This window comes from Rhinolophus ferrumequinum, chromosome 22, assembly GCF_004115265.2.
Source record: "Rhinolophus ferrumequinum isolate MPI-CBG mRhiFer1 chromosome 22, mRhiFer1_v1.p, whole genome shotgun sequence".
NCBI lineage: Eukaryota > Metazoa > Chordata > Mammalia > Chiroptera > Rhinolophidae > Rhinolophus > Rhinolophus ferrumequinum.
Genome location: NC_046305.1, coordinates 40,404,086 through 40,421,558, shown reverse-complemented (window position 1 = coordinate 40,421,558; position 17,473 = coordinate 40,404,086). Strand labels below are relative to the sequence as shown.

At 37.9% G+C, this 17,473-nt stretch overlaps 1 protein-coding gene across 3 annotated transcripts in view; it reads left to right on the top strand.

The window, feature by feature from the left end:
• The window catches only part of VAV3 (vav guanine nucleotide exchange factor 3), a 335,219-nt gene that overhangs the window by 261,623 nt on the left and 56,123 nt on the right, over window positions 1–17,473 (top strand). For all 3 annotated transcript variants that reach the window (XM_033093029.1, XM_033093027.1, XM_033093028.1), the window contains one exon: window positions 10,332–10,468. In XM_033093029.1, coding sequence (XP_032948920.1) covers window positions 10,332–10,468 — 137 coding nt within the window. The remainder of the gene's footprint in view (window positions 1–10,331; window positions 10,469–17,473) is intronic.

Below are 17,473 nucleotides of genomic sequence, written 5' to 3'. Positions count from 1 at the left end.
AAAGGGACAATGTTTTCAGTTTATGTATATTCTTATGTAGATATGTTGGTTGTTGATCTTTGGCTCCAGTGAAAGGGAATATAAACAAACATTTTACCACGTTAAAATAAAGACACTGAGCCAACCTCCTCCTATGAAACATAGCTGGTTTTGAGTGATAATTATATATTCACTTGATTTCAAACTGATAAATTTATACACTCAGTCTGCTCACATCTGAATCCATAAGATTGTAACTAAATGGTTCTATCTGATTTGAATTACCTTTTTCATTTCAGAAGAAAAGTTAAGGAGGGAAAAAAGAGTCAAGGTAAACAATAAGGAAGAAACTAAACCTCAAGTTACCTGTCATATATCGTGATGGCTCATGGATCCTCAGAGTTTGAAAATGGGCTCATAAAGGTTTCTAAAGATTTAGCAGGCTAGAAGTTCTTCCAAATTAGTAATTTCAGTGTAGTCCCATTTTATAAAGAGGAGATAGCTCTTTTACTTTTCCTTTTTTCTATTTCAGAAGTTCATTATAGAAGTATGTTCATAAGAAGGGTGAAGAGATTGTTCTATTTACACGCATTTTATGTAATACGTTGATTGTTGGTCTCTGACCGAGGGGCTCCCTGGCCTCTCATAAAATCAGCACATCAAAAGGACGGTCCAGAGTCTTTTGCTTTCTCTGGAACTTTGCCAGGCAGGAATACCAATTGCACATGTTCCTCATTTTAACTTATAAATCAATAAATGTGTCTGCACACATCTGACTCTTTGGGGAATGCAACTAAAGATGCTCTCAGCTACTCAAGCAAGTGTATCCCAGAAAGGAGGGAGGTCAAGAGAAAAGAGAATAATAGATAAGAGCAAGGCGAGTGAAAGGATGAGACTAGAGCAGACTGTTTTGAGAAAATATAAGCTTTCTGTGTTAGAACTTGTGTTATTTTTATGTTGGTGAAGCAGTTGAGTGTATAGGAATAAAAAAGGATTCTTTTTCCATAAATGATGTAAGTCACCTAAGTTAAAGTATTCAGGATGAGTATAAATTATTAAGAGAGTCATTATTAAGGAATTTTAAGAAATATATTAGCAGTTCTGCACATTAAAAATTATTTTCTGCAAAGCTTCAGATACATGCCGCATATGGATAGTTATAGGTAAAAGAATAAATGAAACAGTTTAAAAGCATGTCAGAAGTAATGATGAAGTGATCGTTTGCCAATAAGATCTGAATATTTTTAATAGCTAAATTTAATTATGAAAATAAATGTTTTTCATACAAATTTAGGCAGTACAAATACATAGAAAAGAAAAGGAGAGGAAACAGATAGCGAGTAAACAAGTAACTATATGAATTACAAGTTAAGTTTCATAATATAGACTGTCTTGACTGGACCCACTTGCTCAAGGTGGTTATACAACTGCAGAAAGGTCAGTATGACAAAAAGCAGTGAAGTATGAGATTTAGACAAGGTGAGATTGGAGAGTTATCAGGGGCCAGAAAATAGATGGTCTTTGTAGGCTATGGCCAGGGGTTCAGATTTAGTTCTAAGTGCAGTGGGAAGGGTTTTAAATAGAAGAATGCTATTATATGATTCATATTTTGAAAACGTCATTCAGATAGCTGTGTGTAGGATAGTCAAGCATCGTAAGAGTGGGTGAGGAAAGGTTAATATGAAAGATAATGCTTGAACTGGAAGGTAGAAATAAAAATGGGAATAAACAGTTGATTAGAGCGCTATTTTGGAGGTGTAATCGTATGTGTTTGTGAATTTGGAAGGGTGGCTATTGGGGAAGAAGGGTACCTTTTTCCGTCTTTCTTCCAAAAGATTAATTGAGATCAAGAACACGATCTTTGTTGCTCATAGTCTAGTACCCATATGTATATACTCTATAGAGACTGTACATAGAAAGATGCTTGTGGTCTAGTGTGTATGTTTTATACTAGCTAACTAAATAATTTTGGTGCAGTGAGTGGTATTGAAGCAGGAAGCACGAACATCTAAGGGAGCATACTCATATGTTTAAGGCACTTAACCCACACTTAAAAGAATATCAGTAGGTTTCTGAGCAGAAGTGATATTTGAGTTTTAAGGAATGAGAGGAGTAAGTCAGATTTTTTTTCCCCTTGGGTGGGGTATGAGCTGGGTATGCAGACAGCAGCAAGTATATGCCAGGAAGTAGGTGCAACATGTGAATGAGAAGTTGACCTGTTGGGTAAATTTCAAATCATTCAACAGGATGCATGTATAAAAAGAGTGATGGAATGGTCAGACCTTCAAGAATATGTATATCAATTTAAAATTTTATCAGTTGTTTTCATGCAATGTCACTGAGCATTTTCTTCTGTACTTCAAGCTCATTTCAGTCTGAGAGTCTTCATGTATATTATTCAGCTTACCTGTTAAATTCCCACCCATCCCCCCCCAAATGATTACTGACTCTCGTCAGATCTTCAACTTGACCTGATCACCTCCTAAAAAAATCCGCCCCCGCCCCCAAACACACATCCTGGCCACTCTCTAATCTTTTCTAAATTCTTTTTCATAATACTTACATTGGGTATGATCATATTTGTCCCTTTGTTTTTATGTTTGTCTTCTCCAGTAAAATATGAGCTTTATGAAGAAGGAACATATCAGTCTTATTTACAGCATTCTCGGTCAGTATCTGCACATGAACGATCTGTGAATATCTGTTGAATAAACGAATGCATTCATAGAACAAAGAATGAAAACCAGGTTATTGCAAAGTGCCCTTAATCATTTTCACTTTTACTTTTTCTTATTCTTTAGAGATTCTTTAGGATAAGATGGTTAAGGTTTGATTTAACATCCTCAATTTATTTAAAGCATCCTCAATTGCTTGGGGGATGGGGGTTTCTGCTGGGAGGGTAAGAAAACAGCCCAAGAAATCTTCGTAATAGTCACTCCAGATCTCAGTACTTTCCATGAAGGAGACTACAGCAGGCTTTACGGGAATCTTTCAGGAGCAACAGTTCTAGAAAGTAGTAATCCCTGTTGTCTCTTCTCAGAAGTCAGAACCCGTTGTACCCTGCTGACTTACAGAGCTGCCTGTTGTTTTCATGTTCTCATAGCAAATTTGATCACCTTATTTCTCCTCCTCCAATGCAGGCTGCCCCTTCAGATACTCCCGTTCAAGCCTTCTCCTCAGACCCTGGTGTCTCATATGCTGGCCTCCTTTACTGCAACCTTTGGCTTAATCACCATCCCTGACCCACTGGGCTGTGGTCAGAATAGCCGAATGCTGTGGTTTAAGTGATTATACCTTTTTGTAGAAAGAATGACATGTAGCCACTTGTCCACAGATTCACCGAAGTGCATGTGGACATGACAAGCCCTCGCAGTTCCATAGATTGCCAAGTACAATGTACATTTATTGAGGAGCGTTGGGGCTCTGTCTTTGAAATTTACCAGTGGGAGTTATTACTTTCCTCCTTGGGGAGCTCTCAGTCTTTCACCACTGGAAGGAGAGTATTGCCTCCTTTTTTCCTGATCCCGGGGATAACACTGGACACACAGTAGGGATGCAGAGGATCCCCAAACATACACTATTCGGTATCAGGTGACCTCTTCTCTGCCACAACCTCATTTCCTGAACATTCCACAGAGGGACTAGGCTGCAGCCAGGAGGACTGAACTAGAAGTCAGGAAAGAGTGGTTTAGTTCCATTTCTGCTTCCAACTAGCTGTTTGACTTTTGGCACTTTATTTACCACTTTGGTTCTTAGTTTCATAAGGTAGACAATGAGGTGGTTGGACTGGGTGATCATGCTCTTACTTTGAAATTGCATGATTGTGCTCTTTTTCTATCTGTAAAGATGTTGAAATAGCTCAGTCTGTGCTCCTCACACTGGGCTTCTCCCAACCCCAGGAGGGGTCGTTTTCTAGTCTGACAAACTCATGGCACATTCTCCTGGAGCTTTGATCTTATTTAAAGATTTTAGGGAAACATTTGTTTTTCATCACTAAAACATATGTATTCGATAGAACAGAATGTAAAAGTTACATGGATTTTTAAACACTATGTGGGGCCAGAGTCCCAGAGAGCAGTTTCTAGGCTCTCAGCCTCACGTGGGGAGGTGCTGGCTCGGGTAGTGAATGACCATCAACTGTGATTGGTTGGCCATCATCTGTAACTGGTTAGCCAATTGGCTACTGATGTAACTGCGGGGCTGCGTTGATTGGTTGGTTGGTTGGCAGGCAGAAAAGTGAATGGCAGACTGCAGATCGTGTGGCTACTACTGCGTGTGTCTCCCCCGGCTGCCAGAGAGAGCATAGTGGTATGGCTCCCCTACCTATGGCTCCGTGGGTGTTCCTTTTTGGCCTAGCCATATCCTGCATTCTTACATGCGCAGCGGGACCAGAGGCCCCGCAGGCTGCCCCGCAGGACACACTACATGGAATTTTATATTTTTTTTAAATAGGAATTGTATAGTTCTTTTATATTTAGTAGCCTATAAAATCTTTTTAATAAATGTAAACAAAACTTCCAAAGGCGTTATTATATCTTTCACCCTTGATTTATTAATATTCCAATAGGTAGTGCCAAAGAGTGGTTAGTCAGTGTTTATAAAGTTGGGGGAAGGTATTTCTGTCTGATCGTTGCTTTTATATGAACAATGACTGTTGTTTTCTTCATTTGACTCATCATTGTTTATAAGAGTAAAATAGCCTTCTCTGGGTGAAAATTTGTGGAGTAATTGATGGGGAGTGTTTCCTCTGTGAACAATTAGTTCTTTTAGACCAGTTTGTTTCCTACCAAATTGTCTGCTTCTGTTGTGACAGATGGTTTCCATGATACGGCTCCTTTTGCTTCTCTGTGAAGACCAACACATGAATGAAAGTGCCTTGTGTAGTTGGAAGAGCCCACACAGAGGACAAGGGAAGCCCAGCATCCAGCATCCCAGACCCCCTAACTTACCAGCTGCTCTATCTAGTCAGACAGGTCATCAGACCTGAATGTTAGATCGTGAACTTGTGTCAGGAAGAGCCCAGATGTTCATTTAAAGAGGATTTCGTTGGAAAGATGCCAAACAACATTTATTTACTGTCGTTTTCTCAAAAGCGAGTTTGGAACTGTAGATGTGGGTCCTGGTGCCTTGCTCATGGACCCACGAGAATGTGATTCCCAAACCTGGCCTGTGGGTTTGGGAACCACACCTGGAAACTTACAGAAAAGGTAAAATACATATTTCAGATCCTACTGAAAACTTACCAAAACAAATTCCCTGAACTTTTTATTGACCGGCATCTTTTGAAAAAGTTCCCGCTAGACAAGAGCCCATGCCTGGTGGTAATGTTGTCTTCAAGTCCCTGTCTGTTCAGTGGACAACGGGCTCTTCCAGGGCGGGAAGCTTGCCCTTGCTCTGCTCTCAAACCACCATGCTCAGCACTTACGGAGCGCTCCAGACATTTAAGGACTGAGTGGATATGTCACGCTTGTGATCAGGTTCGCAGGATAAACCAACAGCATCTTCTGAAATCTCCTAAACCTAACCAACTTAAGTTATTCTTATGGCTGTGTTTCGATTTTAAATTAGGACTCAGAGGTGAAAGGTCAGCACATTCCTGGCAGCCCATTTAGCTAGCGCACTCTCAAGTTATTGCTCTGAGGAGGCCCATTGCATTAGGGCGGGGAAGTCACGAATAGATACCAATCTATATTGTGGCAGTGACTCTCCTTAGAAGCCACAGCGATTGGTACCGGTACAGTGGGTTAGGTTCACTGAAGTTTGAGAGTTTATGTGAACATTATAAGTGAAATAGTTTCTATCTGGCAAACTTTCTAATGGGATTCTCCCTGGAATAAACTTTTTTTTTTTTAAAGCACATCTTAAAATTTCTTGGCATGTCTCACTATTCGTGGCATTGCATTCAGATTTGAAAGGAAATCTTGCTTCTGATTCCAGTTTTAAAAACACTTCTGTATTGTTTTGGGAAACTGTAGTGTTTCACATATAATTACATTGGCTTCAACTTTATTTAATCAGAACCCTATGACTACCATGTTTCCCAGAAAAATAAGACCAGGTCTTATATTAATTTTTGCCCCAAAAGACACATTAGGGCATATTTTCAGGGAATTTCTTATTTTTTCATGTACAACAATCTACAGTTATTCAAATACTGTCATGTCATCTTCTTCTGGGACATCGTCATAACGTACTAAATGCATCTGTCTGGCTGACGATCTTAACTGGGGCTTATTTTCAGGGTAGGTCTTATTTTCGGGGAAACACGGTATTACTAGAGTATAAGTATCATTTTAATATTGCTGATTCTTCCATTTGTTAATTTTTCATGCCTATGGATGACTTGGGGACTCTGATTTAAGACTAAGCATAATTACTTGTGTAAACAAAAGTTAAAGGGCAAAATTGTCCACAAGTTATATATTAATATAGTTAGCTATATTAATACAAAGCGTTTTGTACAGCAAAGCGTTTGTCATAGGGTATAAAACAAGCAAAAATAGCTAAATATTTGGCAGGAGATCTAATTTTGTCTTAGCCATTTAAATTATATTCCCTTAAAGATAATTGATTATATGAAGTTTTGGGAACTTCCAAGATTGCTTAACTATGTATGTTGAAATTACCTATGATTACTTTGAATTTAATATCTGAAGTCAGTTGCAGTATAAATTTTTAGATTTCCATGAGCAAGCCTGTAACTGTACCAACATATCCATTGTAAATGCAGTTCTGGAGCAGAAAGAAAGTAATTAGCTGTTGGATCTGTTTACTCAAGAAGAAAGAAGCAGCTTTCTGCGATGAGTTGTGAGTTTATAATATAATAGAATTTATATTTTTTAAATCAGTGTTTAGAATAACTTTTGGCTCTTTATTTCCAATTGGTCATGGTCAACGAGGGAAATTGCCATTCTACTTTTGTAGTTGTATACTGTTTTGCATCTCCGAATTCCTTGAAGTGTGGAAAACCAAAGGAAAAGATGAACAGTCTGGGTGTGTGTTTTTTTTAAGGAACTAGGGATGTTAAGCCTGAACCAATTTTGAAAAGCTAATCTCTAAAAAGGAGATTTGCCTTCTTCAGCATAAATCCGAAGGGAAGGAGGCAGGTCAATGGAGAGAAGTTACGCAGGGAGATTATTGAGTAAGTTTCAGATACAGCTTGTTAATAAACTGTATGCAACCATGAATGAGTTGTCATAGGGTTGTGTAGTGAATGTTCTCTCCTGGACATTTTTAAACAGAGGTTAAAACCCTGTCAGGGATATTTTATAAGGGGAGACAAAAACTTACATGAAATCAACACATAATGGCTATTGGAAATATGAGCATCGGCAAATCTAATTTCTTCTCCATTCTTGATCTCATTTATGAGGTGTGATGCCTGCTGTGGCAGTAGATTGTGTTAACAATTATATTGATGGTTGAGTGCTGACGTAAAGTTTAACGCACTCCCTCTCTTCTTATTTTCATTGCATTTTTTTCTATTAGTTAACGTGGTTGTGTTCTCCTTCTTAGCAATGTTACCGTGTCTTTTTTAATAAAAGAAAGGAATGTAAAGGGGCCTTTTGGAAAACAGCCATTCATCCCATCAGTGCCATAGCTTTCCTATCATACGCAGGCACCTGAGACAAGGGGCAGAGTGTCAGAATTCATCATGCTGCTGTGCCCTTGCTTTATTCCTTTTATCCTTTGATCTGTGGCCCTGACAACAGATCATCCTGAAACAGGAAGTGCTGACCAGTCACAAATAGATAGCTAAAGAGCATCCTAAAAAATGACCAAAAAGTATGAATTCCATTATATTATAAATTCAGAACTCATCCCACAAGAAAAGGCATATAAGTCAAATAAATGCTATAATTTATAAATCATTTATGGTAGAATTCAGGCGAATAACAGTATCTTTTTGGCTACCACCTGGGCTCAACCATAATTCTTGGCAAAGGTTTTGTCGTACGAATAAGGTCAGCAACATACCCTATGCTTGTATGCTACTGGTTCACCTTGCCAAATGAAGCTCATAACAAAAAAGAAAGTAATAGCAGAAAAGATAAGTGAAAAAATTACGGGTAAGCAAGACTACAAAAACAAAGTCCATCATTCTGAAGACCACTTAGTCCTAAATCCGAAGACTACTTAGGTCTCATTTCTTGGCTGGAGTATATTAATTTATGTACCTTTTTCACTGTACGTGTTATGATTTTGCTAGGCCATATGTTCTGGGCATTCCAGTCCATCAGAAAAGATAACTAAGGCAACTTGGTTCCATACCTGACATTTCACAGCCTTCTTATGTGGCCTGGGCATTCCACATTGTAATCTCTATTCTATCTTCGGTTGGTGAAACGTCATCAAACTTAATTTTTTTCCTAACTACTCTAAACATTTTCAATAATTTCTCCTTGAGAATGACTACCTTGGGCATGTTGGGAACAAAAGAACCGCCATTTCCACCCCTGGTCACATGATACTGCTTCTTTTTGTCCTTGTGGGCCTTGGCCACAGAAACAGCTGCCGTGAAGACCTGGGACCTTCTGAGCACTCAGCTGGTCCCAGTATTTGAGGCCACATCAGTGATTTCAGGTTTCAAAACTCTTCTTTTGTGCCTTTAGCCTTTGTTTTTCTAAAAAAATGACACATAAACAAAATTATTAAGGGAGCGACTGAAAGAAATGCTTTCCTTGCTCTAGAAATGCCCAATAAAACTGAGCCTGAGGCTAACTGCAGGGGCTCTGCCCCCCACCCCACATTCCACATGGAATCACTATCATGCAAACCAGACTTCATGTAAACAAATTCTACTTTAGACTTCATCCTCTTCCATACATTGGACTTCTCAGTCAGCTGTTATGTGCACGGGATATTCGGTATCATTTTAAATGAGCAATGGCAGCCTAATAGAAAGTAACATAAACTCTCTCTCCACTCAAGGCATTACAGTGTGCCAAGAGCAGGTCTGATAAACACCTCACTGAGATGAATTCTCTTGTCGAGTGTTGTTTTGGGGAGTGACAACAAAGTCTGCTGTTTGTGTAAGGGTGCCCCCCTCATAACATCTGGTAAGGAAACGCTCTGAGAAAGATGTGGGGTTAAAGTCATCCCTCCAGAGGTTTTGTGGCACAAGAACTGGAGCAAAGGGGAGGTGAGGCAATTCCTAACATGTCTCAGCAGTTACAGCAGCTCAATTGGGGTGAAGGGCTCAATGTTTTTCTGCCATCTGTTTGGACAGATAAAAACGTGTTCACTTAAACTTTTCAGTACTGTTTCATTTCCAACACTTGTTTTCTCCTCTTTGGGAGGATTTTGAAACCTGATTTTTGAGGACTTTCTTAAACTGTTCACTCTCGCATTTCATATAGATACTGGTCTTTTCTAGGTAACTGGGACATCTAGAATTCAATGACATTCATCTTTTAGTGCAGCATTTTCAGACAGTTAGACTATCACCACAGTCAATCATCAGAATAAAAAGTCTTGAAGTGTAATTAGCAATGATTTAAGTTCCTGAATGTGCGACACATATCCTGTTTATGGGTGATCTCACTCATAGAAGGGAACAGTTTCACCTCGAAATGAAAAAGTGACTATGAGGTTGTCCATTTGTGACACTATTGGTGCAATTAAGCCCATGTGCAGTTGAAGCTGCTGCTCTCAAAAATGAAATATTAAACTAAGGTCTCACTGCACATTCAAAGAAATACAAAAAAAAAAAAAAAGGTGGGGAATGGATCTGTATTTCAAGTATTGTTGGTACTATTGGCTTAGACATGTTCCCTTTATTGGGTCTGTTTTGCAAGCCTAAATTTGAGCCTGAAGAATTTCTCCATATAAATGTCTTAAGTATTGCAGTGGCACATCCATCACATTTTTGCTTTTGAATTACAAAGATAACCTTAAGATATGAGCCTTATACTGGGCAATGTGATACATACTCAGAAAGGGTGAGCCGCCTTAGTGATGAAATCAGCCAGTGCCCAAGAGGAAAGTAATAGGCAGAGAGGATAGAGTTGATGAAAAAATTGATTCTTTTCCATTAAACTGTACGTGATGTGTGTTTTATGAAGCAGGCATCAGCTAAAAGAGAAATATTTTTTCAACTAAAAATAGCTTGATGGTGAGCAAGAGGAAAAGTATGGAAGGGATCAGGGGATAAATATATGTCTTACTGCATTACCATCTCAAATTATGAGAAAGTTGAAAAGCATCCCATTGTAGTGACTTCAGATGTTTACTTGAACTTGGTGCTATTAAAACTTTTAATGTTAATAATGGCTGTTTTTTTTTTTCAAGTACACTTGGACTTCACCCATCATTGTTTTCTCCATTCTAAAAGTTGTGTTGCTTATTTTCAGGTTTACCAAAGATGCAGGTCATTAGGAACTACACTGGGATGCCAGCCCCTGCTCTTCATGAAGGACCCCCATTACACATCCAGGCAGGGGACACAGTTGAACTTCTGAAAGGAGACGCACACAGTCTGTTTTGGCAGGTACGATCTAAATTACAGTTCTGTAGCTGTAATGAATGCTCTATGACGATTTAAAGGATAAAACTCTTGTCTTTAGAAACTGATTGCATGCTTTCAGCTTCAGAAATTTTACATGATGTGGGGAAAAAAATATTTTTTTATTAATCGTGCTCATATTTACCAATGCCAAAGTGGGAAAGGGCATTAGAACATGCAAGAAAAAAATGTCAGTGCTGTGAATCATAATTACCATTTTTATTAAAAATTCATATTTTGTGAGGGCATTTTTTCCCAAACCTAAGACCTATAGGTCTGATCTAATTTGCATGACTTTAATATATTAAGAGTTCACTTAAAGGGAACTACCTAATTAGCTTGCCAGTGTCATTTCCGGTCATATTTGATTTGTCCCTATCCACAGTATTACCTGAGATTCTCAGAGGTGCTCTGGGCATTATGTATGAAATGTGAAAAGTAAGTGAGCACGTTGATGCAATCTCTCTTGTCCCGTAAGCCTATATTTGGTTCAAGGATTTTGTTAACTGAGGCACAGATGACATAGTGTTAAGATTTGATAAAGCTGGGTGGTAGAACATTGGTGTTCATTAAGTTAATTCTCTATTTTTGTCTGTATTGTAGAAATATTTTCCAGCAAAATTAAAGAGTTTGAGAAAAATCTATAACACATAAGTGAAATTTGGTTAGAGGTAGAGAGATAGTAGAGAGGGACTGTTTGATAATACTCCATCGTGTACATGTGTAATAAGAGCTATTTTGTTTGCTTAAAACTTTTATTGTCTTTCGTCTTGTTACAGAAGAATGTCCCTAGATTGCACATTTATTTTCAATTACACTTCCCTTGCTATAACCAAAGACTTTTCCAAAGCTCCACTATTCTTCAGTATCTTATTCCTCTCCTACCTCATCCTTCCCCCCAAAAGAAAAAGAATGACAGACTTAAATTCTACTGACTCTTCAGTCCACTCTGCATCTCCCCACCCATACCTGCCCTTGTACCCATAAAATTCCTCTTATTCAAGACTTGGTTTTCTTCTTGGATTTTCCATGTCATCTTCCATCAGCTGGCTCTTGATCCTTACATTTTAAAATTCACTCTCTCCATTGACGCCTTTTCTGTAGCATATAAATGAGCTTGAGCTCCTATCTCAAAACACATAACTCAGCCTTTGTTTGATTATGTCAGTCTTCCACTCCTTCACTCCCTCTCATCCTCTGCCTCTCTCATTCCCAAAGCAAAGCTTCTTGAGAGAGAAGTCTACACTCAGTCTCTACTTCCTTCTGTTCTATTCATAATGCATTCTCCTGCAGAAACTATTTCTACTTGGATCACTAATGCCACCTTTTAAAAAACCAGCTTTGAGATATATAATAAATTGCACATAATGCCTATTTAAAATGTATAGTTTGATAAGTTTTGACAAACGTGTACACAAGTGAAACCACTGCTACAATCAAGATTACAAAATCAGCCCCCCTCAAATTTTGTGTGCCCCTTTGTAATTTGTCCCTCCTGTCCCTGCCTGTGGCTCCTCCCCAACCCACAGCCAACCACTGTTCTGCTTCCAGACTCTAGATGAGTTTGCGTTTTTTAGAATATTATATAACACATCATATAGTTTATATTCTTTTTTGTATGTATGGCTTGTTTTACTCAACTTAATCATCTAGATGTTTAACTATGTTGCTGTATGTAACAATAGTTCTTTCTTATTTTTTGAGGTACGATTGACATACAAAAAGCTGTACATATTAATATATAATATATGCGACTTGATGAGGTTGGACATAAGTATACATCCTTGAAACCATCACCACAAATTTTTTTTTAAAAGATTTTATTGGGGAAGGGGAACAGGACTTTATTGGGGAATAGTGTGTTTTTTTCCAGGACCCATCAGCTCCAAGTCAAGTTGTTGTCCTTTCAATCTTAGTTGCGGAGGGTGCAGCTCAGCCCCAAGTCCAGTTTCCGTTTTCAAGGAGTCGAACCGGCAACCTTGTGGTTGAGAGTGCCAGCTCCAACCAACTGAGCCATATGGCGCCTGGGAGCTCAGTGGCAGCTCAGTGGCAGGTCGTTGTCTTCACTTTAGTTGTGGAGGGTGCAGCTCACCGGCCCATATGGGAATCGAACCAGCAACCCTGTTGCTCAGAGCTTGCGCTCTAAGCAACTGAGCTATCTCGCCACCCCCATCACCACAATTCTTGCCATAAACCTATCCATCACCTTCAAACATTTCTGCCCATCTTCTTTATTTATTTTGTGTGTATAATAAGAGAGCTTACCATCTTAGCAATTTTTTAAATATATATTACAGTGTTAGTAACTATGGACTCTATGATGTACAGTAGGTCTCTAGGTCTTATTTATCTTACATAACTGAAACTTGGTACCCTTTGACTAATACCAACCATTTCCCTCTTCCTCCAGGCCCTGACAACCACCATTCTGTTCTCTATTTCTATGACTTTGACTATTTTAGATTGCTCATATAAGTATGGCCATGACATGGAGGCAATCTAAATATCTGTCAATGGACAAATGGATAAAGAAAATATGATATATACATACAATGAGAGAAGGAAACATGGAATAAATTAGGGGACATTATGCTTAGTGAAATAAATTCTTTCTTTTTATTGCTGATTATTATTTCATGTATGGATATAGCACAATTTATTTATTAGCCTGTTGATGGACTTAGAGGTTATTACCACTTTTTCGCTATTAAAATTAAAGCGTCTGTGAGCATTCAAGCATAAGTCTTTACATGGACATGTGCTTTCATTTTTCTTAGGTAAATACTGAAAGTGAATGTATGGATCATATCTAGATATATGTTTAATTTTTTGAGAGACTACCAAACCATTTTTCTAAATGACTTTACTATGTTACATTTCTACCATCTGTATGTGACAGTTCTGGATGCTCCGTGTCCTGGCTGACACTGGGTATGGTCAGCCTTTTCAATTTTATCTATTCTAACAGGTATATAGTGGCATCTTGTTGTAGTTTTCATTTGCATTTCCCTAATAAGTAATGATTTTGAGCATCTTTTCAGGTGCTTATTTACCATCCATATGCCATTGGTAATGAAGTCTTTGTTCAAATATTCTGTCTTTTTTTTTTAATGAATTGTGTGTTTCTTTATTACTGAGTTTTGATAGTTCCTTATATATTTTTGGTACAAGTCCTTAATAAAATATATTATTTCCGTGTGTTTTATCTTTGCCCGCAGCTTGCCTTTTTATTATCATAATAATGTTATACATAGAGCAGAAGTGTTTACTTCTGATGTAGTCCAGTTTGTTAATTTGTTCCTTTGTAGATCACGCTATGGACATTGTGTCTAAGAAATCTTTGCCTACCCTAAGGTTACAAAGATGTTCTCTTGTATCTTCTTCTAGAAGTTTTATAGGTTTAAGTTCTACAATTAGATTTATGATCTATTTTGAGTTATTTTTGTATTTGGTAAGAGGAGTGATTTGTTTCTTGTTGTTGTTGTTGTTTTGCCTATGGGTATCCGTGTGTTCAAGCACCACTTGTTTAAAAGACAATCATCATTTCTCCACTAGATTGCCTTTGCACTTTGTAGAAAACTATTTGTCCATATACCGGGGGTACCAAAAAAATGTATACATATGACTTGTATTCATCTTTTGTTAATGGTATTTATTGAGTGTTGCAATTTTAATACAGTTTTTTCCTTTCTTAAAATGTGTATACATTTTTTTTGGCACCCTCTGCATGTGTAGGTCTGTTTCGGGGCTCTCTATTCTGTTCCACTGATCTCTTTCTCCATCTTTATACTAATATAATGCCGTTTTGATTATTACAGCTGATAATAAGTCTTGAAATCAGACAGTATTTGGCTTCCAATTTTTTTTTCTTTTTCCAAAGAAAAAGAAATATTGGATATTTAGGTGTTTTGCGTTGTAAATGAATTTTAAATCATCTTAACAATTTCACCAATCAAAGCTTGCTGGGACTTGGTTTGGGATTGTGTTGGATTGTAGATTAATATAGGAGACTTGATATCATAACTATATTGAGTCTTCTGACCACTGAACATGGTAGATCTCTCCATTTATTTAGGTCTTTAATTTCTCAGCAATGTTTTATAGTTGTCAGATGAAGGACATGTACACGTTTTGTCATATTATCTGTAATTACTTCATATTGCATTTGATACGATTATAAACGGTAGTTTCCAAATTTCAATTTCTCTTGTTCATAGCTAGGTATATAGAAATACAATTGATTTCGTAAATTGATTTTTTATCCTGCAACTTTGTTCAACTCACATATTCATTCTACTAGTTTTTAAAAATAGATTCCAGTAGATTTTTAATATAGCCAAGCATGTTGTGAATGAATAAACAGTTTTACTTCTTCCTTTACAATTGCGATGACTTCTATGTCTTTTTCTTGCCTTGTGACAGTAGCTAGACCCTCCAGTAAAATGTTGAATAGAAGTGGTAACAGAGTCCATCCTTGCTTTATTCCTGTTCTTAGGGGGAAAGCATTAGGTCCTTTACCATTAGGTATGATGCTATCTGTGGTTTCTCATAAAAGCTCTTTGTCAAGTTGAGCATGTTCTCTTCTAGTTCTCGTTTGCTGAGAGTTTTTATCAGTAAACATGTTGGATTTGTCAGAACGCTCCTTCTACATCCATTGAAATGATTTCATCATTTTTCTTTTTGTTCATTTGTTAATATACTAAATTACATTGATTGATTTTGAGATGTTAAACCAGTCTTTCCTGAGATAAATCCCAATTGGTAATGATATATTTTCCTTTTTGTATATTGTCATTTTATTTTCTTGTAATGCCCTTGTCTGGGTTTGGTAATAGTTTAATGCTCAACAAATGAATTGGGAACTATTTCCTGCTCTGAAATTTTCTGAACAAGTTTTTATAGAATCATCATTTTTTTCTTCCGGAAGTATTTCGTAGAATTTACCAGGGAAGTTGTCTGGGCCTGGAGTTTCCTTTGCAGGAAACTTCTTTTAAATTACAAATTCAACTTCTTTAATAAATATACAACTATCCAGGTTATTTCTTGGGGGTGAGCTTTGGTACTTTGTGTGTAGAATCTGTAGTGGTGTCATCTCATTTCTGACATTGGTAATTTGTGTTCTCTCTCTCTCTCTCTCTCTCTCTCTCTCTCTCTCTCTCTCTCTCTCTCTCTCTCTCTCTCTCTCTCTCTCTCTCTCTCTCCCCCCCCTCTCTCTCTCCCTCCTTGTCTCCCTCCCTCCCGCTCTCTTTCCCTCCCTCTCTCCTTCCCTCCCTTTCTCTCCCTCCCTGCATCCCTCCCTCCCTACCTCCTGGTCAGTTTAACTACATGGTTAAGAATTTTATTGATCTTGTCCAACCAGCTTTTGGTTTCGAACCAGCTTTTGGTTTCATTGGTTCTCTACTGTTTTACTGTTTCCTACTTAACTGATTTTTGCTCTGGTCTGGTTATTACTCCATTTCTTCTCCTTATTTTGGGTTTAATTTGCTCTTATTTTTCTAGTTCCTGAAGGTAGAGTATTTGCTCATTGATTTGAGAACTTCCTTTCTAATATTTAGCACTGAAAATTTCTAAGTACTACTTTTGCTTCCTCCCAAAATTTTGGTATGTTGTATTTTCATTTTTGACCAATTCAAAATACTTTTAATTTCCCTTTTACTTTTTTCTTATAGGTTATTTAGAAGTACAGTATGTAGTTTCTAAATATTTAGGGATTTCCCAGATATTTTTCCATTTTTATTTTTTAATTTAATTCCATACCATTAGAGAAAATAGTTTGTATGACTTGAATCATTTTAAATTTATTAAGAATTGTTTTATGGACCAGAATATGGTCTATGTTGATAAATGTTCTGTGTGCACTTGAAAAGAATGTGTATTCTGTTTTGGGGTGGGATGTTCTACAAATGCCAATTCACTCAAAGCAGTTGACAGTGTTGTTCAAGTGTTCTGACTGACGACATAACCATCCAATCCATCCACTGTCCTACACTCAAGTCTGAAATCTTTGTATATTCGTGATTCCTTTTGCTCTCTCACCCCTCTCCACATCTCTTTAGTCATCATCAAATGTTCTTCATTTTACCTTCTAAATCTCTCTTAATGCATTTCTTCTCCATCTCTACTGTCACTGCCTAGTTCTACTCTAACCAACTGTTGCGTCACCTTCTAACTGATCTCCTTACCTCCAGAATTTGTCCACCCCAGTTCTCCTCCATACCACTGACAAGTTCAGATGCAGTTTCCTAATCCTTGTTAAAGTCTTTCAGGGTCTCCCTTCTGACCAGACAGAATGCACATTTCTTAGCCTGAGTGGAGGCTCAGGCTAAGCTGAGGATCCATGCTGCAGTCCCTGCCTACTTCTCTGACTTCACCTCTCACCCTTTTCCCACAGGCTGTGTGTTCTTCTCACTCGCAGGCACCCCTGCTTTCCTCTGCACCAGTTCACCTGATGCCTCCTCTGAAGCTTTTCCTGTTCCTGTTCTATCTACCTTCTTATTCTCAGCTCTATTCCTAGGCAGAATTGAACAGAATTCCTTCTTATTTCTTCCTTTTTTGTGATAATAATGACAACAATGCATCAATGACTAATGCTCATGTGTACACTTCTTATGTACAAGGTAGAGTTCTGAGCATCCTTTACATATATTAACAAAGATAGTACTAATGGCAATTCTATAAAGTACATACTGTGTATAGAAGAGTGAACTGACACCGAGGGGCAAGTAACCTTTTGGTCTGCCTTGTAGTTTTTGTCTTGATAGCTGGACATGATATGCTGGGTAAAAGGAACATTTGTACATAGACCTTTAGTAAAGGTGTGGTGGTGAGGTGTGTGTGGGTGTGTGAAATGTTCTCTGATTAGGTCTCAGTCTTTTAGTCGCCTGTGCCTCTGGATAGTGCACTTCACAAGTGTTTCTCAGGTCTTTTTCTGCCCCATAAGGTGGGACAGGATGGCTAGAGTGGGCTGGAGTTGAGTTCTCTTCCCATGGT